The sequence below is a fragment of the Haliaeetus leucocephalus genome, unplaced genomic scaffold (assembly GCF_000737465.1).
Source record: "Haliaeetus leucocephalus isolate CR32 unplaced genomic scaffold, Haliaeetus_leucocephalus-4.0 Scaffold295, whole genome shotgun sequence".
Classification (NCBI taxonomy): Eukaryota; Metazoa; Chordata; class Aves; order Accipitriformes; family Accipitridae; genus Haliaeetus; species Haliaeetus leucocephalus.
This window is the reverse complement of record NW_010972731.1, coordinates 6044353-6067212: the sequence shown is the minus strand read 5'-3', so window position 1 is coordinate 6067212 and position 22860 is coordinate 6044353. Positions and strand designations below refer to the sequence as shown.

The 22860-nt window shown below is 55.9% G+C and overlaps 1 protein-coding gene across 1 annotated transcript; it reads left to right on the top strand.

Annotated features, from left to right (window-relative positions):
- The first annotated feature begins 3611 nt into the window (after positions 1 to 3611).
- Positions 3612 to 18654, top strand: MMD2 (monocyte to macrophage differentiation-associated 2). The gene is made up of 7 exons (XM_010570309.1): positions 3612 to 3683; positions 15919 to 16000; positions 16682 to 16842; positions 16947 to 17021; positions 17319 to 17420; positions 17997 to 18066; positions 18451 to 18654. Exons 1-7 carry the CDS (start codon positions 3637 to 3639, stop codon positions 18652 to 18654), a joined length of 741 nt encoding a protein of 246 aa, XP_010568611.1. The 5' UTR covers positions 3612 to 3636.
- The last annotated feature ends 4206 nt before the right edge of the window (positions 18655 to 22860 follow it).

The following is a 22860-nucleotide window of genomic DNA, read 5'->3' as shown; positions in this document are numbered from 1 at the left end:
TCCCGGCCACCGTACTGCCGCCGCGCATGCGCCCGCCCCGCGGGGCGAGGAGGAGGAGGAGGGGCGGGCGGGAGGAGCCGCGCATGCGCTCGGGTGGTGGCGCCGAACTTGGTTGGGGAAAGGGCTGGGGGGGGGGTAGTGGGCGGGCAGCGGCGTTCTAAAGCTAAGCAGGGCCCGCCGGGGTCGGCGGCTGGATGGGAGACGCATAACGTACTCGGTGGTCCCCCAACTCCGGCGTGTCCCCGCTGTCCCCCAGCCTTGAGCGCGGCCGCCACGTTACTGTCACGGTCCTGCGGGGTCAAACCCTCTGCAGTTCTGCTTCGTGCCACGGGAGGTCCCCAAGGCTCAGCAGATGGGACGGGGGCTCTGCTCCTGGGCGCAGCCCCTTCTCTGGAGCTCACAACTGGGCGCGATGGCCTTGTCCTGGCCAGGGGTGCATCTGGTTTTGGGGGTCCCCAGCTTGCAGGGCAGCCAGGGGTGGGCGGGAGGCAATTTCAGAGCAAGGGGAAGTCGGGGGCTGCTGGATGCAGGGAGCAGCTTGTCAGGAGATAATAGAAATTGCAGGGAAAAAAAAAAAAAGGCAACTGAACTATAGGAATGTCTGGAAACTGGATCGAAATCAAGGGCTTGGTCCTGAAAAGAGCTAATCTTGGGGAAATGAGCCACGCTGGGGAGTGCAGGGTGTTGGGGTTCATGCCTCTGGGGCCAGCTTATCCGGGAGGGTCCGTGAGTGATGCCTGTGCAGCGGCGGGGGGTGATGGAGCCATCTCCTCCACCAGTCCAGCCAGCTCCCGATGTGTAAGGGACCCTTCCAGGCTCCCCCACATTCAACTGCCCTCCAGATGCGGGTGAGGAGACTCCTCCAAACGGCTTAAACCCAAGCGGCCCTGTCCCGGCACCCTGCTGCCCTGTGTCCACCCTGCCACAGTCACCCCCGAGCCGGTCCTGCCCCCCCATTGCCCCCCACGCTCGCCTCTGCCTCCGCTACAGCTGCTGCCAACCCATCCATGTTGGTCCCGTAATTCCTTCTGCCCATCCAAAGTTTCTTCTCCTGCAGGGAGGCTTTTCCTGCGAAGAGATGGCAGATTTTAATCTCAATTTGTCTTTTTTCTTACCTGCTGGTTCCAGCAGCTTAATGCGCAGGAAAACCTTCCTCCCTTGGGGAAATGCGATTATAGCGTGCGCTGCCAGGAGAGCCCAATACCACCGTGGTAGCAGATATTCACACTGTTCACACCTGGGACCCAGCATCAGGAGCAAGGGACAACGCACAGAGGTGTCTCCAGCTACGAGACTCCTGCAGCGTTTGGGATTTTGCATATTTTGGGGAGCAAGCAACCCTGGTCTTCATGACCCATTCCTTCTCTAAAGGAAAACTATGCAAGACCCCTCCCCCGTTTTGGTGACATTACAAAAATGTCACTGCATTCAGGTGTACCTGAATCTTGGAAACTCTCCTTAACATCATTACAATTACTCAGATCCTTGCAGCAGGGATGGAGGAAGAAAGAAAAGCAAGGTGGTCTTGTGGCCAGCCAATACGTGAGGGGAGGTGCCATACGGGGAGTGGACACGTCCCGATGGGGTATAGGTGGTGTGAGCGTGGACATCTCCGCATCCCACCATCGAGCTGCTCCTGGCTGCCTGTGATTCTCCAGCCGCCAGGTTTGGAGGCAGCGCTGGGGCTGGAGCCATTCCCCAGCATGATGCGTGAGGCTTTGGTTGCCATAACAACTGGATTCAGGCTTCAAAAATAGTAACTTATTTTTCATTCAATTTGCCTTTTGCCCTCTGAGACAGATCTATTTCGGGACTGATGGTTCACTTCAGGTGTCCCTTGCCAGCACCCCGGCTGCGGGCTGGGGGCTTTGGGGATGGGGGTTATTCTGTTAAACATGATTTATCACCGTTTTCTCTCCCTCCCCTATTCAGGCCCAGAGAAAAGGTAGAACAGGGCACAGGCATCATGAAATAGCCTTTGCCAAAGCCTCGTCATCTAGAAGGCTGGGAAAGGAACTTGAAAAAAATCTTCCCGGCTAAGTGGCAGAGCGTGGGAGAGGTTTTCGGAGATGATCTCACTCTGCATCTCAGCTTGGACCTGTCGGTCTCAGCCAGGGCTTGGCTGTCCCAGATACTCTGGGAAGGTCCTACCGAAGATGGGGCTTATTTTGTTCCCCCTGCACCTCTTGGATCCCGGTATCACCAGCCTGGTGTCCAATGGTGTCTTCCATTCATGATGGGAAACATGCAGGAAGGTTAACCCTGCTGCTGGCTCCCAGCAGTGGGGAACTGGGGTGCTGCTTCTGTGCGTTGAGGACACTCCACAAGGCAGCATGCATCTGGAGCATCACCCCTTTTGCATCCCCTGGAGAGACGAGCTACTTTTGGAAGGGGTTGCGGAGGGTGTCAGGATTAATTCATGCCTTGAGTTAGGGGATCCCTTAATTTTTGTCTGTTTTGGCTTTTGGAAGAGGTGTGTGTGCTTCATTTCCCATGGAAATGGCCATACAAGCATAACCCTTCATGTTGAGATGTCCTCAGCTGTTCCACCTTCCTCCCATCAACGTTATTACAGCATCAGCAAGGAAAGTTTGCGCTGGGGAGACCAGGACTCTCCTCCTCCAGTTACTGCTGACCTTACGTCACCTTTCTTGTCCCTTAGCTGCTGGCTTGAGGGTGCCTGCAGTCTCTGGCACAGGGTGGGCACAGATGATGCCCATCTGCCCCCAGACAAGACCCCATCACATTTTACATCCCCTCTCTGAGCTGCCCAACCTCAGATGTACGTTGGGCGCTCGCCTCCTGTGAGACCCTCCCGGGGTGCTGTAAAGAGTAGAAGGGTGAAGGCTTAGGATGGAGATGGGTTGAGGATCCTGGGCTCTCCAGCCCGTGCTGCTTTGTCCCTTCTCCCGAGCTGCCCACCCCCTGCCTGGGCCCCTGGAAAAGAATAAAAAAAAAAAAAAAAAAGAAATCATTACAAACAAATAAATAAAAGCAAAGCCAAACAAAGCAGCTCCCTGGGGATGCCGGGGTGGGCTAGCCCTGCCCTGGGGCAGGCAGAACGCAGGCAGGGATTGCTCCCTGCCCCCCCGGGGGGACCCGGCCGTGGGCAGCGTGGCCGGGGGGAGCGGGCAGGCTGCCTGCACTCCCTGCTCCCTCCTTTCCTCCCTCCCCCCCCGCGATGCTTTAATCACATTTTCAATTCAAATCTGCTGCTATTTGATCCTCTGGGGGGGGGGGGGGGGGGGGGAGGGGGGGGGGGGAATATTTTTAGCTGTGCTTAAAGCTGCCGGGGCGGCTAAGGGAGATCGTGCAGGTTGCAGTGGCCGGGCAGAGTTGGACGGGATCTCCCCCCCCCTCCCTTTTTTCTTCCTCCTCCTCCTCCTCCTCCTCCTCCTCCTCTTCGCACATCTGAGGGCGGCAGCGGGGCTGGCTTCCCCCTCCCGGAGGTCGCCTTTGTTTTCCCGGTGTCGCTCTCCCGAGCAGCCGGGGGGGGCAGGAGGGGACCGGGGCCGGGCTGGACCGGCCACCCCTTCTCCTCCTCGCCCCGCCGGAGCCCGCGGAGTTGGTGCGGTTCCCCCGGGGCTGCACTTTTTCCCCCACCCCGGCCCGGGACCCCCCCATGGCACCGCCGCGATGTTCGTGTCCCGGGTCCTGGATTTCCAGAAGACGCGCTACGCCAGGTAAAGCCGTCGGTGCGGCGGGTCCCCGACCCCCGGGTACTTGCGGAACCCCAGGACATCCCCAGCCCCTTGCCCGGGCTCGGCTCCGGCAGGGAGGGAACCCGAAGGGACCTTCGAAAGCTGCTGAGTACCCCAAAGTCCAGGGCAGGTGCGGGCTGGTCTTCTGGGAGAAGGCTACCAGCTTTTCTGCATCCCTAAGGGATTCAGAGCATCCCTGGGAGCCCTCGCTGCCTTTTGCTGGGTTGAACTTCACCGTTGTTCTCTCGCTGCTGGGGAAACCAGGAGCCCGGCTCCCCACGGGGACAGACCCCACTGCTGGCTGCAAACCCTCCGTGGAGGGACCAGTGTTGCCCAGGGTCCCGCTGCACCCAGGTGAAGTCCCCCAGCCTGGACCTGGGGGCTCCACGGGACTCCCACAGGATGCACCGGTGGTGGGTCCTTCTCCCTCTCCATGAAATACCCAGGGAGGGTTTCCAGCAGCAGCAGCAGGCACTTGTTTTAAAAGCTCAGGTGTGTTAGGAAACGTCACGGCATCACCTGTGGAGGGGGAAACCTGAGGACTGCTGGGCACGGGTCAGAGGGCACTCGGCCACACGCGCTGCTGCGGGATCAGATGTGGCCTTTTGGAGGGAGCTAGTGGGTGACACGGGGACAGCGGCCGCCTGCAGCCCTCCAGCACGCCGGGTGGCCAGGGATGAGTCAGATCACACAGCGCTGGGTGCTGCACGGCCAGATGGGGCTCAGAGGGGTGCTCAGTTTTGCACCGAGGACAGGCTTTGCTCCCAGTTCCCTGTGACTGTGGTGGGGACGTTTTCATGGCTGCGGAGGGTCCCGTGGGCTGGCACTGGTTCCTGGGGGCACTCGGCTCTGCTGCTGCCACTGCCAGACTCCCCATGGTCTTGTTAGAGGCAGATACCAGAGAAAAACTTGTCTGGAAAGAAGCAGTGATGGTGTTTCTTGCCTGCTCCAGGCAGTAGCATCCCTGAGGGATGTTTGCCTGGGCTGGGTAAGGGCAGGAGACCTCCCTCCCACCCCTCCAAGCCACCAACTCCTCTCCTTCCAGGTGTCCCACTGGGAAAATCCACGCTTGCACCTCCAAAAGCTGCCTGAAACTTGTGGGCACTCGACCATTTTGATGCTGTAGCTGCCTCCTAACCTTTGCCTGAGAGAGAATGCAGCAGGTCTGTCCAACGCATCTGGTACAGAACTCCTTATGAAAACAGAATTCAAAACTTTTTTTCCCCAGCTGGCATGCAGAGGTCAGGGCCAGGGGGAGATGGAGCCAAGTGAAACTCTGTACCCCCAGAGCAGGAGGAAAACCGTACCTTTGCCCCATGGCAGTGGTGCAGAGGCTCTCTGGGAGCTGAGCAGTAGAGCAGGGGCTGCCCCCTCTCCCCAGTCCCCCCAGCAGAACCCATCTGCCAACCTGTTGCTTGATTTACCCAAAAATCAGCATGCTTAAGCCTTGTCATGGTCCTTTCTGGTGACAACTTGTTACAGAATGCCTTGCAGGGATAGAGTTGATGTACAGGGCAGGGGCTGTGGGGCTGGAAAGGGTCAGGTCCACTGGGCATCCTCCACCTCTCGCCGGGTGCCAGGGCTGGAGGGGGAGCAGGAGGAGATGGGTGCTTCCTTGGCTTTCACCCCAAGACACACCAAGGCGGTCTCCAGCGTGTGATGCTAACCCAGAGCTTCCTACATCGCCACAGAGATCCTCTTAGCCTAGTGCTTAAAAATAACAGTTGGCTAATCCCCATGTCCCCCCCCCGCGCTCCACGGACACCAGTTCTCCTCTATGCAGAAATGCTCTGCTGTGGCATATCCCAAAAGTAACCCTGAAAGCTGTTTGTTCCTTTGTGCTGGGGATGCTCTTCCAGCTTCCCTGGGCTGCAAGTAACAGGGACCGGGCTCTCTGATGGGGATTGGGGTGAGCAGGAGCCACAGGGCTTACAGCAGCATATGCCCTTCAAGGCATCAGAAGCATCTTGCAACATGTTTTTAGAGGATGAGAAATTCTTGATTGTGGCCTTGTTAAAAAACAAAAACAAAAACAAAACCCACAAATACAAAAAAAACCAGCAGAAAATTTTCCTTGTGGTGGAAAAGCCTGGAACAGCTTCATTTTTAATGTCGTTTTATCTAATTTCAAGTGAGGACCAAGAAAGGAGGAACTTGGCCATTGATACACCCGCCAAAAGGAATAAATAAAATACAGCGTGGTGATGAAAGACCTGTTGTGTGAAAGCTGCAGCGAAGGCACCAGGCTTTGAACAAAGAGATGAAAGGCTGCAATCAATGTGGGAGCATTTTGTGAACTGCCAGGAGAAAACTCGGGGCTGGAGGGGCACCGGGGTGTCCCCAGATCTTTCCTGGCTGGGCTTCAGAGACAGAGCATCACAGCTGGGGCAGAGGGGAAGAAAGCAAAGGGAGGGGGCCATCACCATGGTGGGAATAGGGATGCATGGCAATGCTGTTTGAGCAGGTTGTGGTTATAAATGAGGCTCTCCGTGGTTTCTGCTCTGCTGTGGCGTCCAGGGGGCTCTTCCATAGTCTGCCACTGTGGGGAAAGGGAATTAAAAAGCAAGGCTGCTGCAAGGCTTTTCCTCTCGCTCACAGCCTGCTCTGTGGCAAGTGATATCCACCTCCTGCCCGAGAGGCCAAATTCAACCATGAGACTGGCAGCGGCACACGGTGACAGTGTGCAAGCAGATGCGATTCCTCCTGCTTTATCCATCCACGGGATAGTTATTCCCCGACTCTCCCTCCACCCTTTCCTCTCCTCCTCCCAGCTCACTGAAATGGTGCTGGTTTCCCCCCCAGAGCGACAGATCGGTGCAAGTCGCATCTTCATCACTTAGACTCATCGCCCAGGTTACACTGAGCCAGTAACCGATCCCTCCCTCCACCTCACCGCCAGCTTTGACCCTGTTTTGGCCCACTTTTTACTCAGACATAGTCCAGTGCCTCTTGCTCACCTAGCTGCCACGGGACTGCATCTCATCCCCAATCTCCCCACAGGGTCACAAAACGCTTCCCGGATTTTAGCCATCCAGAGCTGTAATTGAGAGGAAAACACAATTAAGCAGGGAGCTGCTGTATCTAACCGGCTTCAGCAGCTCTGAAGCAGCTGGCAGAGAGGGGTTTGCTGGGAGCTGCAGGCTACGCGGGGCACTGAATCATCCTAATAAACTGATAGCAGTTCACGATTTGATTTGCTCATGTAAAAAGCTTTAAATCTTATTGCATTTGCTTGTCTTGCCCTGCACAGAGTAACACAGCCAGGAAAATCCACATTAATTTCTCAGCCCAGAAGCAGGAGGTTAGGGAAAGCAGGGGCCTCTGTAGGTCTGTGGTCCAGACTTGTCCTCACCCGCCCCGCGTCCACAATGTAGACACTGTCATCTCCGCACCGGCACGAGGGGATGGAGATCTGAACTCTACACTTGCTCAAAAGCAAATTCTCTGAGTTTGGGGAAAGGCAGATGGGAAGACCTTTGTTGCTCCCTGCACCTGTAATTACTGAGCAAGGAGACATTCGCCAACTCCTCCTCCAGCATCTCCAGGCAAGAGAGGGAGAGGAGAACCAGCAGGAATAGGAGGGAGAAAAAAAAACATCAGGGTGCTCAGACCCCAGCCACGAGAAAAACAGTGCCGCTCTGACAGCCTGAAAGAGCTACCACATTGGGAAGATCTGGTCTCCGTTTGCTTTGCAATGAAAGCGCAAGCAGCCCTCACCTGCTTCCACACATGCCGAGACGCTTTCCAAGAGCTCTGCTTCCCCCATGGTCTGTGTGGGATGAAGCAGCGAGAAGGGAAATGCTTTCAGCATTGGTATCGCTGCCCAAGAGGCAGGGGCTCCTCACCGTGCAAGCACCAGCTCCATCCCACCATCCCCAGCAAGACCTGCCAGGCTGCCCCCAGCTGAGCAGATCCCCTTGCTGCAAAAGGCACTGCTCCAAGAGATGGGGAGCCCCCCCAAATACCTAGGGAAACCAGGATCGCCTGATGTCACTGACCAATTCCATATTGGTTGCTCTGTGGGGCCAGGTTGACTCAGGTACTCTTAAGATAGCACTGGTAGGATTCATCTCATGTAAGTTTAGGTGCCCAGGGTGCAGTTATCGTTGGAGCCGGGTATTTGGAAGGCAACAAGTACTCAGAGCATCATTTGCAATAGGATATTCCCTCAAACTGCCCCATTCCCTCCTTTGGGAGGATCAGTGGACCCAACAGGCCAGGCTCAGGTGGGGATCACTGCGCTGGAGATGTGCAGCAGCAGGCAAACCGAGCCCCGTGCCTTGTGCTTTTGGGGAAGGACGGTCTCTTGGCTGCCTGGGAAACAGAGGCAAGATGGTCTTTTCCCTCTTTAGCTGGTGTTGGATATTAGCTTGATGTGATTCTTTGGCACAGCTCACTACGGCCAGCTTCACGAGGTAGCGGCCAAAAAGATGCATGGGAAATTCAAGCCACTGCCCAGCGCAGCAGGTCAGCGAATGTGAGAAACAGGACTCTGCCAAGACTGCTCCCAGGCTCGCCTTCCTCTCCTCCTCCCTTCCCACACCCCCAGCTCCACAGTGAGACAAAGCAATGCAAACCAACTACAAGTCCTGTGGAAAGGAAGGGAAAAAGAGCACAACTGTTATTCCAATTCATTGCTCTTAAGGGGTGCTTGGCTGCAGCTGCAAAAGGAAATCGGTTGAGTACCCGGAGAGATGCTGCAAGGGGATAGATGCTCAGAGCAGGGGCTGAGCAAGGCGGAGGAGACACAACCAAAGACACAGAGCTCAGGTCTCCCTTTGGGGGTTCTCCAGGTGTAATTGAACCTCAACATTTTCATGCAGTGAAAAATCCAGAGTCCAACAGGCTCGATGTGATACACTACAATTTCTCATGATAACATGAAACCACAAGCATCATATTGCTGATGTTTGCTTCAGATGCCAATTAGTTGAGCTGAGCAGTGCTGACCTTTGGGAGAGGTTGGATCCAAGTCTGTGCTACTGTTCAAGCTTATAGTCCAGGCTTGCTGCTGCCAAGGAAAGGATTTTATGCAGGGACAGATCAGCAGGTCAAGGGCAAGGAATTACCTCCTCTGCTGTGCTGTGCTGAGCAGCACTGGCTGGTACCATAGCATTAGACACAGCCCTGCCCTCTGTTGCAAATAACGCCAATAGAAATCCTAGTATCTGCTTGCCTGGCTGGTGAAATGCATGATTCTCCTTCTGTGCCTTCGTTGTCCAGAGGCATTTGCTGAATAATTTACAGATATCATTTGTACTTGAGTAGCACCCAGGAATCCTCAATGAGAGCCAGGCTCTGTCTCTTGGGGGATGCTATGGGGAGACCCTATGGACCTCAGAAACCACAACCTGCCCATGTAATTGCACAGTCACAGCAGCAGCCAGGGTCAGAGTCTGGGAAGGCTCCAGCCCCCAAACTGCCCAAATCATTTGCCAGCAGGCAGAGAGGCCAGTGGTCACACTCACTCCTGCCCACCTTGGGCTGTTGCAGAATTTAAGCAGGCAGAGCCAGCTCAGGATTTGTCCCACTCACTTCTGTGCTCAGGCCAATGCAGGCAAGGCAGCAAGGAACACGCACAATGACTTTCCAAACAAGCTAAAAGTGAATAATAGAGAATTTTCAGTTCTGGAAACAGTCCTCCTAACATTCACGAAACACCTGGGACATCAGAGTCATTTTGTGACTAATCAGCTGTTGTTGGAGGTCTCACGAGTATCAAATGAGACAAGAAGTCCCAGCTCAGAAAGTAATTTGGGAAACACTCACCAATCCCATCTGTTGTGAATAAACAAACAACTCTGCTGTAGTTGCAGGGTCATGAATTGCCTTGGAAGAGTTAGAGGTACCATTTACATAAAGAGCAGAAAGCCTGCTGGAGAGAAAAATAAATATCCCTGCACAGAGGATGGGAATATGGATAGTTATGGCCCTGCTGGGAATTACCTGCTGAGTTTTCACCCACCAACCAAACCCTGCTAGGAAATTATGGGCTCTTATGGGTGCAGAAATGGTCTATGCCTGCATCCTGTCTGGCTTGGAACCTCCCGTGCTTGTCTCTGCTAGGGTGAGGAGCAAGGAATAGGGATCAGATATACCCTTGGTGTGATTCCTGGTGCGTTCAGGGAAACAGCAGCATATTCCCTCCTGCCAGCCTCAGCCCCTCATGTTCCCACTGCCGTGGCAGCAGGAGGTGCTCGGGGGGTGTGTGCATGTCTTCCCTGTCCCTTCACAGGGAATATCTGTGCCTGCGGTTCGGAGCCAGGTACAGCACTGACATGGCTGAGCACATGGTCCCTGGGAGCATCCCTAAGTCAGCAAGCAGACTTGTTCAGCGTTTCTCATGGCATGCAGGCTATATAGTGCCAGGGGATGGTCTACAGCCAGCCCAGGATGTTACCACACGTCAGAGTGCTGGGAACAAGCAAAATTGGGATGAGGGTAATCAGAGGTGATGAATGACAATTCAATCTGCAGCCTGTTTTGACTTGCTTTGTGGAAGCAAGGCTTGCACCAGGGGCATCTGGGCAGGTTACTCCAGAAATCTGGTCATCCACTGATTTACCCATAAGAAAGGTTGAGAAATGCTTGTCTGGATGAAAAGTCATTCATTTTCTGCTCCCTACCCAAGCTGCCAGCTCTTTGCACGATGCCAGGAAGCAGTACAAAAGAGAATGTTGCGCTGCCTTGCTCCGTCAGCCTTCCTGCCCCTTCTCCCATGGGATGGGCTGGAGTCAAAGGAGTAGCCCACGGAGCAGGCTTGTCCCGGCTGCCCCTTCTCCCCTGGCCCAGGGAGCCGACCTGCAAGCTCACAGCACGCACAGCTCGGCTTTCCAAATCAGGAGTGCCATATGTTCGCGTAGGAGCATGCAAGCACTGAGGAGTAGGCATGGAAATAGAGGTTTGAGCTCTTAACGGGGGTGCCACACAGCCGTGCACATGCCCATGTGGGTGGCTCTGCAGATGGCAACGCTGGGCAGCATCAGCCTGAGCCTTTGCATTTCTGCTTCCCAGCGGCAAACACTCCCGTGTCAACGGGTAGGAAGGAAAAGCAAGATTTCTCAAGTGCTCCTGGGCTGGATAAAGCAGCTTTGGGGTACTGGAGAGTCTGGGGGCTCTGCACTAAGAGCTGCAACCACAGGCGAGAAGGGAGGGCTGCTGAGCCTTTCCCACATCACCGAGTTGCAGAATTGATGTCCTGGAATTGAGAGGGGGCCCTGAGCACATCCCTGCTGTCCTGCTCCATCTCCTGCATCCCGGGACCATGCCCTGTGTGTGAGCAGCACTCAGGGCTGTACGCTGCACTAACACACACAGCTCTCCAGGACTGAGCTAATTACGAACCACAGAGGAGCTCAAAGGGATGAAGCCTCTTACCAGGGACTGCAGCTGGAATGTTACCAGATTACAGGTCAGAAGCAGAGCACACGCCAAGCCCCAGCTTACAGGAATGCTGCTGCAGCTCACATGTGAACACAAGCCTGAGGACCAAGCCCCAGCATCTGGACTGGTTGTGCAGCCTCCGGGCTCATTAGGGCAAATCCAGACCATGCACTGAAGAGGGATCTGGGGCCAGTCTGCCCTACAGGGACACATCTGCTCCATCACTGTCACTTCAGGCACCACAACACTTGCTTTACCAAGGGACAACCCAAGGGGCCCCAGCAGGATTTACCACCACTTCTGGTCAGCATCCAGCAAATGCTTTCTCCATCCTTCCTCTCTGACAAGATACCACCATCAGGATACAATCCTCTGTTACTCTAAAAGCAGTTGCAACACCCGGTCACAAGGTGAAGGAGAAATCCCCTCCCTTTGCAGTCAAATCCCCCAAAACTGCCCAGCAGGGAACACAGCCTGGGAATAGCCCAGCTCCCTGAGCAGGAGGACAGATTGACAGCAAACCAACACCCCACCCTCAAAGACATTAGACCAAATCCTGAGCAAGCCCAGCCCTTTTATAAGCCATTTGCAGGTGAAACCTGTAGACATTAGCTGGTTTGGGGAGATTCACATACCTGGGAGCAACCTTGGACATGCCGGCTGCTCCTTTATCCCTGCAGCACTCAGCCCACGGTGTAAGACATGGCTCTGGCATTTAGTGCTTCATGGGTTGTGAAGGGGATGTCTTGGCTTTTCCAGTGTCACGGCCATGGCTACGGCTTCAGCAATGTGCAGGGGGAGCCCAGCTCCTCAATGCATAGATACACAGCCACGTGTCTTGTAAATAGCCTGATTTATAGCAGGCTTAGGGGTGTCAGGTGTTGGACTGGCTGCTTCCAAGAGCAGGGATGAGCTGCTCAATGGGAGTAGAGGCAACCCCCAGCTTACACCTCCCCATCAGCATCTGAGTTGTGATTTTACACCCTCCTCACATTATCCTTCCACCAGCTCACCTAAAGCATGTCAAAATTATTATCCTCATTTGGAGAGGGGGAAAGGGGGGTGAGAAGGAAATTAAGTGATGTGGCAGAGGCCAGCCAGAGAGTCAGTGTCAAAGGCAGGACTAAATGCCCCCTCTCCCAAATCGCAGCCTGGTCTGGGTCTCTGTTAGGGCTGTGCCCCCCGTGTTTGTAGGGGACAGCTTTCCTGCAAAGTGTCCCACGGCTCTGCCCGCATGAGTCTGAGGTGCCCATGGAGTGGCTGATGCGGGTTGTCTTGGTGCCCCCAGGAGAGGTCAGATGCCCAAATGCTCACAGATAAGTCCTCCCAAGGAATAATTTAATTTAATCCTCTTTTTACCTTCTTCTCCCCCACCCCAGCAAAGCAAGAGCAAAGAAAATCTGCATGATTTTTGAGCTCAGAACTTTGTTCTTGGATAAAAGTCTTTAAAAAACTCACCGCCACCCCCCCCAAAGCCACAAAAAAACAGGGTAGAAGAAAGAGAAGGAGAAAGAAACAAGCCTGGGAAGCCGGCTCTGCACTTTGCCCCGGCTGCCTGGGACAAGGGGCTCTTTGTTTCGCTGGCCGGAGCCTGCTGTACTGGCCCTTTTCAGTCTCCCTCCCTGGGAAAGGGGCCAGGGGGAAGTAGGCACAAGCAGGGCAGGCAAAAAACCTGTGTCTGCAGTGAATAAACCCTGCTCGGACCCCCACCAGGCCCCCCCATCTTTATATAGCTGGTCTGTATAGTGTCTGCCAGAAACAGTACCGGGGGAAAAAGGTGCCCGGGTGACCCTTGGGTCTCTGCTTCCCACTCACTACCCCTGCAAATGAACATGTTTGTGTTCCTACCATGCAGGAGGTTTTAAACTTCTCTGTGTCTTTTGGATTTTGCAATCCTAAAGCACCTGCTAAAATGCAATGAAGCACTCAGCTGGTGTATAATCACCTGTCTGCAGCTTCCCGGACCTGCCATGCTGAGCAAGTCACATTGTTGTGGCTTTGCTGGGTCCCCAAGCACGTGGCAGCATAGGCTGGGAGCTACTGGGGACAAGTCGGTCTCGTCTCCTCCCACACTGGGGATACTGCCAGGGTGTCCCCAAGTCTACGGGCACAATGACACGGAGCTGGCGATGACTGTGGATTCAGCCAGCTGGGCAGGACTCTTGCTGCAGGGATCAGATCTAAGTTTGGAGACGTGTTTCTTCTCTTCTCCTTATTTTCTTGCATTGAAAAATCCAAGAGCTCTGCCTGGCTGCTAGCAATTCCCTGTCTCCCAACCCCAGTCACAAAGAGCTGGGGCTCTTGGCTGTTCTGCACTTTCAGCAGCTCTAACGAGAGTTGCAGATGCCCTCTCCAAGAGTGTCTGTCCATCTGTCTGGGCTGGAGCTCAGCTTTGAGGCTGGTTTTGCACACCAGTAAGGCAACTTTCTGCAGGCTGGGAATGGTGCAGGGCTCTCCGTGCCCTGCTCTGTACCCATGCCGGTGTGCACAGGGATGACATGAATTGGGTGGGTGCTTGGCATCCTGGGATGGGATTCATCCTGCCCTGCCAGGAGACATGCAAACACCGGCTGCTACTGTGCTTGTTTGCACAGCTCTGCTCCTGAGCAAGGAGTACCACAAAAATATGCCCAACTAACCCCAAAATGCAATGCTGGCTGCTCCAGGAGGACCACGCTGTACCCAGGCTGGCCCAGCACTTTGCAGCCAGGTCCCACATTTGCAATGCTCTGTTTCCTATCCTTCACAGGATGATGCTTATTAGAAAGCAGGGCAGGAAAACAAGAGCAATCTCTCCCCACGTCAGAAAAAAAGTTCCTCCTCAAGGCTATTTCTCCCTTGGGGAAAAGCAGGCGTTTGCAGTGTGCTGCACCAGCATGGCTTTGGGCTCCAGGGACACGCACACTGTTGGACCTCATCCTGTGGGGATGGCCCTTCCCGGCCTCTCCATCCCTGTACCAGAGCTAGGGAGGATATTTTCACCCCAGGGATCCCTTCCCAAAGGGTCCAGGCACCCCTTGGCCCTGGAGGAGGGGGCTGTGGGAACCGGTCCCACCGTTGCTCCCCATTACTGCTCTGAACAGCAACCACCAGAATGGAGAGGAGACGGTGTGGGGCTTTGTTAAAATAAATAAATTCAAGGAAAAGGCCTCAAACGTGTTTCCTCAGCAACCGCGACGTCACATGGGATGTCTCGCCTCCTCCCCACCCCGCCTTCTTATTATTAAAAGGGAAAAGAAAGCAAGGCAGAAAGTGAAGGGGAGCTGGGGACAGTCTCCTGGCAACACTGGGGACAGTAATATCCTCCTGCCAGGGGGACATGGCTCCAGCATGGGGAGCCTGGCCAGCCCTCGTGGCTGGAGCAGCGGGATGGGGACGGCATCCCTGGTGTCCCCTGGGATGGAGGTGACAGCACGCTGGGCACCACCATGTCCCCAGGGATGCTCAGCTGCTTCCCGGCCACGGTAGCCGTGTTAAACCCTGATTTACCCAGTGAGGATCCTTGATTTGCAGAGCAGTGGGAGCTTAGCCCCTCCATTTCCCCCTCTTAATTCAAGACATTTTTTGGTGATGATGACTGCACGCTCCCCCAGCACTCAAACCCTCGCCATTTGAGCTATTTAATCCATCCTGGCTCAGTTTTAATGGACAGTGGGACTGAGCAGGCAGGAGCTGGCAAAGGAGTCTGCACGGGCGTGGGTGGCTCGGGGACGGGGAGAGGGGATTTCTCCTGCCTTTCCCAGTGCCCTGGACCAAGGGGTCATCCTGTGCCCAGCGGCAAGGTCCTGCCAGCCCCCTTGCCCCCTCACCAGGCGCAGCTCAGCTGTGAAACGTGCCGCAGATGGTGCCGGAGCCGAGAGCAAACGGGGTCAGAAAGCAATTAGCCCAGGTCCTGCAGGGCAGCCCCACCGGTGCCAGTGTAGCTCGGCCATCCTGGAAAAGTCTTTAAAACCCTGATTACCAGGAGCAGCCAGGGAAGGATCCCTCTCTATTTGCCCATTTCTTATGCCCTTTTGCTAAGCCTCCACTGCTGGCCCCTGCCAGAAGAGGACACTGAGAAATGCAGCACTTTGCTCTGACCTGTTATCATGGCTGCATATTTAATTTGCTTCTCAGTACAGTGTTATGTACTTAGCAATGAACTGGCCAAACCCAACACTATTTTTTATCGCCGTGTGTTGATCCGACAGGGGAAATCGATATGTTCCTCTGACCGCCAAGAGCAATCTGATACCTCAGACTAAAAGAAACAGAAATAAAGATACAGGTTTCCACGGGAGCGCAGCGGGGTTTCCCCCTGCAGCAATCTGTGCTGGGACGTGCAGCCCCCCCTGGCTTGGAGGTAGATGCAGGTGGTACCCAGAAACCAAAGGAATCACGGGGATACCCTCATTGGAGCTGGACACGCTGCTGTGACATGAGGATTTCACCGCTGGAGGGGTCGAGGACCTGCAGCATATCCCCCCACTACCCCGTGTGCCTTTTCCACTGCTGGGGCTCTGCCCACCACTGCCGTTGTCTGCCCTCTCCTGCCTGCAGCAGCAGGCAGAGCTGGCTCCTGCCTTCAGCTCTCCAAGCAACAGCAGCTACTGGGAAATGCTTCAGCCTGAGCTGTAGCTGAGCAAGACCTGGGGTCCTGGCGTTTGGGGCCAGCCAGATGGACAAGCCATGCCCAGTGCCAGGGTCACTTCTGCAAGGCAGCTGGAGCAAAGCTGAGCCGAGGTGGGGCTCCAGGTTGGGGGGCTGGTGGGTGTCCCTGTGCAGACCCTTCCAAAAGGGCTTTCCCCCATACCATGTCCCCTGAGCGTGTTTCTCTCCCTGCTTCTCACCGCAGGTTCATGAATCACCGCGTCCCGTCCAACTGCAGGTACCAGCCGACGGAGTACGAGCACGCGGCAAACTGTGCCACCCATGCGGTGAGTTCCTCTCCCTGTCCCAGGGTGAGGGAGAACAGTGCTCAGCTGTCCAGGGATCCCCTGAGGAACCTCAAGGAATACCTAAAAATGTCTGTGTTAAGCTCTGGAGCAGTTCCTGAGGGTCTCGGGGCTGTGATGAGGCAGATATGCTCCAGATGCTCCCAGGGAGCAGGGATACTCTCCCTCTTTCTGCCCTGGGAAGCTGGTGTGCATCTCCCTTGCTCTCCCTCACCACGGCCCTGTGTCCCCAGGGAAGCTGGCTGTGGGCTCAGTGAAGCAGGAGTATTTTGCAAAGCTCCCTGAAAATGGAGTGTTTTTCACAGCGGGAACGGTGACAGGGACCCCATGGGGCTGCCTACGCGGCAGCGGGAGCAAGCGCTCCCCACATCAGGGTTTCCCTCGGGAGCTGGCAGCTCCCACTCTGAGCCCTGGGAGATGATCAGAGGTAGCCATCCTCCTTGTGCCTTCCTCCTCATCCCTACCTCCACCTGGAGAAGCTATTTTGGAGCTGCACCACACAGGGAGAGACCCTGCCTGGCTCTTGCGGGTGGCCAGCCTGCCCCTTATGGGTGGTAGCTTTCACCAGAAGCAAAAGAAACACCTAAAAGGAAAAGCAGAGACTGTATTGTAGCTGCTCAATGGAAACACAGAGTCGACAACAGGCTTGCTTCTCCCTTCCAGTTCTGGATTCTGCCCAGCATCCTCGGCAGCTCCATCCTCTACATCCTCTCTGACGACCAGTGGGAAACCATCTCAGCCTGGATCTATGGCTTTGGCTTGTCCAGCCTCTTCATCGTCTCCACCATCTTTCACACCATCTCCTGGAAGAAGAGGCATCTCAGGTACCAGCCGTGATTGCCTGGGGCTCGGGAAGGGGGAGAGGGTCCGGAGGCCCCCAGTGCTGCAGGCTGTGACCCATCTGTCTGTCTGTCTATCTGTCCTGCAGGACCATGGAGCACTGCTTGCACATGTTCGACAGGATGGTGATCTACTTCTTCATCGCGGCATCATATGCTCCCTGGTGAGTTGCTGGCGGGTGGGGACCATCGCTTGGCTCCACTGGAGGGGAGAAAATCAGCCTGGCTCCAACAAATTGGATTTCATTCTCTGGCTTTGGCTCTGCTTGAGGCTGTACCCTACCCCTTTCCACAAAACCTTCCTATCCTATAGATTTCAACCCCTCTAAGTTGAAGTTACAAGTTGGGGACACCCTTTGGTGGGACAGCCATGGGGGTGAGGGTGGCATTTCCCTGGCACCTCACTGCCCGGACCGGGGTGCTGCCCTAGACCCACCTCATTGCAGACCTGGGTCTTGCAGGCTGAACCTGAGGGAATTGGGTCCCTGGGCCTCCCACATGCGCTGGATCATCTGGATCATGGCATCTATCGGGACCGTCTACGTTTTCTTCTTCCATGAGCGGTGAGTGCCTTTACCTGGTATCGCAGAGCCCACCTCAGCTCTGCCAGCCCCTCTTAATGCCCCGACAGTAGTCAAACTGCAGGGGAGAGCAAGAAGGATGGAGATAGACACAGACAGACAGACAGACAGATAGGTACAGGGTCCCTGGGCAGCCTCCTGGTCAACTGGCAGTGGAGAGTTTCCTTGGACCACGTCCTTCCCCATCTGCACCTTGGTTTTAGGAGCTTTGGTGGCAGGGATGTGGGAGCAGGGATGTGGGAGCTGGGATGTGCTGCCATGAGTTGCTTCTCCCACATGGTGGCACCAAATAGAAAGCAAAAGGCCCCCGATGTCTCCCCGAAGTCCCAAGCTCCTGGCCCTGAGCTGGCAGCTCCCAAGCCAGGGTGGGGGTCCATCACCCTCGGAGCAGGGTGCCAGCCCCTCTGCGGTGGTGTGGCTCACACGTGAGGACATGGGACCTGCCGTGATGGCACCTCCACCCCTTTTCCCGTAGCACGGCAGTGGACATTACGAGCGTCAAACTCACTCGACGCTCCCTCTGCACCTACCTCCAAGCAGCTTCTCTGTCGGTCGCAGGTACAAGCTGGTGGAGCTGGTGTGCTACGTTATCATGGGCTTCTTCCCTGCCTTGGTCATCCTTTCCATGGTAAGCCACTGCTGGGAAGTACGCGGGCTCAGCGCGAGGGACAAATCTCAGCGGGGCTGGTTTGTCTCCGGTGGGTTGGCATGGTCCAGGCTGCGTGATGGATAAAGCCATCCCCAAATGCGATGTGGCCTGTCGCGGTTTTACAAGTGCTTTGAGTGCCCAGCAGATACCACGTGCATCTCCAGCGGACCTCCTGCCCGGGCTCCGTTGCTTTGAAATCCTCCCAGCAAAGCAGGGCTACTGGGTCCCCACTGCCTTGCTGGAGGGGAGGGTGTAGCAGAAGTCAGAGTGAGGGTCCTGCCTGCACCCTGCAGCTGGGGTCACGCTTTTGGTCTTGATGGAGTGGTGGCCGTCACTGAGCCCTGCCTCCCTTCTTGCTCCCAGCCCAACAGGGATGGCCTCCCGGAGCTGGTGGCCGGTGGACTCTCCTACTGCCTGGGCATGGTCTTCTTCAAAAGCGACGGCCGCATCCCCTTCGCCCATGCCATCTGGCACCTCTTCGTGGCCATCGGAGCTGGCATCCACTACTATGCCATTTGGAGGTACCTCTACCGGCCTGGCGCGCTGGAGACTAAAACGTCCCGGTAGACACCTTAAAGACATCGTTTGCACCAACTGGCACGTGGGGGCATGGAGGGGAGCGGGGGGACAGCCTGCACCGTGGGCTCGCCCCAAATCACCCGCTCGCCCCATGGGCAGCAGCTGCCGGTGCCCTTCCTGCAGGGACAGGAGAGCCTGGAGGTTGATTTTAAACAGATTTTTCTTTTTTAACCTCCGGAACTGTTTATTTTTTTTAGACAAAGGTTTTGTAACATGGTGGCCGACCGCCAGGCTGCGGGTGATAGGGGAGCAACCCCTCCCTCACCTGCCTGACCCTGAGCATCCCGTGGGAGCAGAGGCCCTGGCCCTACGTGCCCCTGGCTAGTGACACCCTGGGTTTGGCTACTGGAACCCTTAGCACGGGCCACCCAGGGGGCTGGAGGGGTTGGAATGGAGGGAGAGACCCAGCCTCTTTCCCCTGGGAGGGGGGCATGTCAGCACCCCTGCACCATCGGGGCTCGGCTCCTAAATGGTCCTAAGTCATTTCAGCATTAACCGCCCCCTCCCAAGTTCTTGACGGGAAGGTCCGGAGTCAACAAAGCCTTACATGAGACTGAAATTTGAATCTCTTCCAGAGTCCCTGAGCACTGCAAAACCTTTTCTCTAAGCCAGTATTAAGTGCACAACTTGGTACATCCCCCCAGATGGGCCCTGGGATCCCCCATGGTCATTCTCTCCCTGGGGTGCTTTGTTTTCCTCTCCTGTCTCAGTGCCGGTGGCAGCCCTGAAGCACGGCCCTGCTCCCGGGCTCTGCCACGCGCGTGCCTTCGGTGGGGAGCAGAGGGGGATCCGGCTCCCGGCATCCACCTGGCTGGGGGTCAGCGCATCTGCATCAGGGGATTTTTCTTTCTCCTCAAGAGAGGGAAGCGAACCTCCTTGGATTGGGATCACGGGGCTGCCTGCCTTCTCTGTTCCCGTCTTGATGATGAGCCTATTGCTCATAATCAGATTTAATTCCACTTTTGGGAGGATTTCCGACATTCCCAGGAATGCTGCAGGGAAGGGACACATCCATGGGGTGCTTGGAGGTGAGCTGTGATGGGGACATCCTAGTGACGCTTGGTTTTTAAATGCCTAACCACAGCTCCACACTGCTCTCCAAGGCAGGATAATGAGATATGGAGCACCCATACAGCCTTCAGGAGCATCCCCAACAGTGCTGGAATGGGAAAGCCATACCCTGTCCTACTCCCCAAACACACCGGCAGAGGTGGTGGAGCCAGGAGGGTCTGGGACATGCTGGGCTCTGGTCCGTGCCGGGCTCTGGTGTCTACTGGGGTCTGTGCTGGGAGCGGACGGACAGAGCAGCGCTGCTCTCAGTCCTGCCTGCACCTTCCCCAGGAGCCCCCGAAGGCATCGATTTCCCATCACATCTTTTTGGCCTCCGGATTAATCGCAACTGCGGCAGCCTTGGCACGATGTGGCAAGCGAAGGAGATTTATGGCCACTGTCCCACATCTCCTGTTTCTCCGGCAGCATGCCGAGGAGCCGAGCTCCCAGCTCTGCCCCACCACCCGCAGAACTTAGGATCCCCCCAGCCTGTGCCACTCCAGGACTGGCTCTCCAGGGCCGTGCCATCTTGCAGCAGATTACCAAAGAGAAAGCATCTGGATACTCATCCCCTCCTGACGTGGTGGCTGTGGTCACCAGGTCAGCAAAAAAAATCTGGTGGGTTTTCACTTCCATAGGCAGAAGGTTCCTATAAGGGACTCTGGGTGCTGTGCCCAGCACCCCAGCCTGGCATGAGGCTGCTAGGGAGGGTCTCTGCCCGGGGCACCCCAAAGCAGCCTTTGGGCTGGGATGCCTTTCAGGGTGATGGGTGGTCTTAGGGACAGGGGGTGAATGACTCGATGTGAGCGCGGTCTCTGCTGCTGCCTCTCCCAGGCCCCCAGGACACAGCTCTTGCTCTGTCACCTACGGCAGATGGAAGGGTGGAGAAGGACGAGCTGTGAGTAATCAGCAGTTGGTGGAGCATGTCTGGGGTTGGAATAGTGCGATATGGGGGCCCAGAGTGGGAGCTGCCATTTTTACTGTCTGGCAAGTCATCTTCTCTGTGCCTCAGTTTCCCCATCTGTAAAATGGGGGTGAAGACACCAACCTACCTCACAGGGCTCATGTGAGGACCCCGTGAAGCACTTGGAGGACAATTAGTGCTTTACAAACATGTGCTTCAATTTTCACTGAGTCTGGGGGCCCGGATTCCCAGAGCCACCCTGGGGCACGGTGACAACTGCGGCTCAGGGTGCGCAGGTCTCTTCCTGCTCCGTCACTAAATCCCACGGGGGAACCACCCTGGGGACAAACCGTGCACACAGCAGCCCCAGATGCCGGGCAGACATCCCTTGGCAGGGGCTGAGGATGCCCAGGGGCCACCATTCTGTTTTGTCTGCGGGTGTCATCCCGTGGGATTTATCTCGGAAGCTGTTTTGCCATTGGGGGCTTTTGGCCCTAAATCTGTCCCGGGGGCTCCCAAGGCCCAGGGACGTGCCAGAAGGACTTTTCCGAGGCTACTTCATCTCAGCCTCCTGCTGAAAACCCAGGGCAGATGCCTGGGTGGGAATGGGTGGCTAGGCTTCATCAGGGACATTGCTTCGTAAATCCTTCCCTTGCAAAGCAGGGTGGGGGCACAGAGCAGGTTATCGGATTGTCCTCCTATTTTATACTAATTTTAAATGACTCGTAATATCCTGTGGAGGAGGCTTCGAGGGATCTTTTTAGCATCTCATGTTTTTCACCATCCATTCTTGTTCAATCAGTATTTTATATTTAACGCAGTATTGGGTCAAATAAAATATAAGGAAGATAACGCTAGTGAATATTGTTTCCTGTGGAGTAGGATTGAAATAAAAACTCAAGATACCTCACTATTGCCTGCTTGTTGAATCAAAATTAGTTTCCCTGCAGCATCTGGAAATAAACCCATTTTCTATCTGACTTGCCCTGCATGGCATCGCCTCCCAGTGAGGAGAGGAGCCACTCAACCAGCTGCAGCGAGGCCCCGCTCATGGCAATGGAGCGCTGAGCACCAGCTCACCTCGGTGCATGGATGGCGTGGCCATCTGCTGGCTCGACTTGCCGGGGGGGGGCCAGCGTGGCTTTGCCCTTCACACCAGCTGTACGGGGAAATTTGGAAGCTTGGCGATGGGTTGAACTCCAAGCTGCAGAGTTTCCTTAAAATAAAATAAATTAATGAGTTTGCTGACAGCGGCCCTGTGCTCGACGGTGTTGGCTGAAGGGCTTGCCAGCATCTCACCAAAGTGGTTTCAGCGTAACCACTCTGCACGCCCGCTCTGGCCCTGTCATTTCCCCTCCTGTGGTGGCCGAGTCTGCGGTTGACGTGATGTCGAGCCCCGGGGCTGCCACCGCAGGGGAGGAAGGGTGCCAGATCTGGGGAGGAGGAAAATCTGTGGCAGACCAGGGTAAGCACTGCTCGCTGCGGACCCCAGAGGGGAACCCCCCCCCAATCATCACCCACCGGCTCCCACCAGCCTCGCCCATGGGCACCGGCTCCTCTTGGAGAGGGAGAATTTGTCCCCATCCAGAGAGTCTCCCAGCCGGTGCTGCCTGCCCCGGGCTCTGCACATCTACTGCCTGCCCTCTCGCTTGTACCTCTCCATCGTAATTATGCCGGGACCGGATTCCCCCACAGGCTGCGACGCTCAGCAGCTTTCCCAGAGAGCCGGGGAGGGTTGCCTGCTTCCAAGGGCAGCTGAACTCACCCCGAAACCTGGCCCACAACTTCCACCTCGCCCATAATTTCTCTGCTGCTGGTGATCGGGCTGGACTGGGAGGCCTCCTGGCTTTTTGCTTTCATGCAGTCATTCCCGGAGGGTGTCTGGGTGGCAGACCTACCTTCCCACCCAAAGCGTAACCCCCGCACCACCGAGCAGAGAAACACACCTTTAACCAAAAGGAGAATTTTTAACCGAGGGAAGGCGGAGAGCATCGGCGACCCCCTCCTCTCGAACAACTCGGCGCCGTCTCCATCCGTCCCTTCCCCATCTCAACCACCAGCCTGCCCTCAGCCGCAAGCACTTTCCAGGGCGACTCCGGAGCTCGTTTGATAAAACCCGTTTAAAAAGTGGTTTTTAAACGGCAGCAGCTGCCCACGCCGCCTTGCCTCTCTCGCTCCCTGGCATTTGAATCGGCCGCCTTAGCCGTTTATAACACCGGACCGAAAAGCTCCAAACCCTC

Coding starts and splice junctions, on each gene's coding strand:
- MMD2 (XM_010570309.1), top strand. CDS start 3,637: ATGTTCGTGTCCCGGGTCCTGGATTTCCAGAAGACGCGCTACGCCAG. Junction 16,001..16,681: donor CAAACTGTGCCACCCATGCG/GTGAGTTCCTCT, acceptor TCTCCCTTCCAG/TTCTGGATTCTGCCCAGCAT. Junction 16,843..16,946: donor TGGAAGAAGAGGCATCTCAG/GTACCAGCCGTG, acceptor TCTGTCCTGCAG/GACCATGGAGCACTGCTTGC.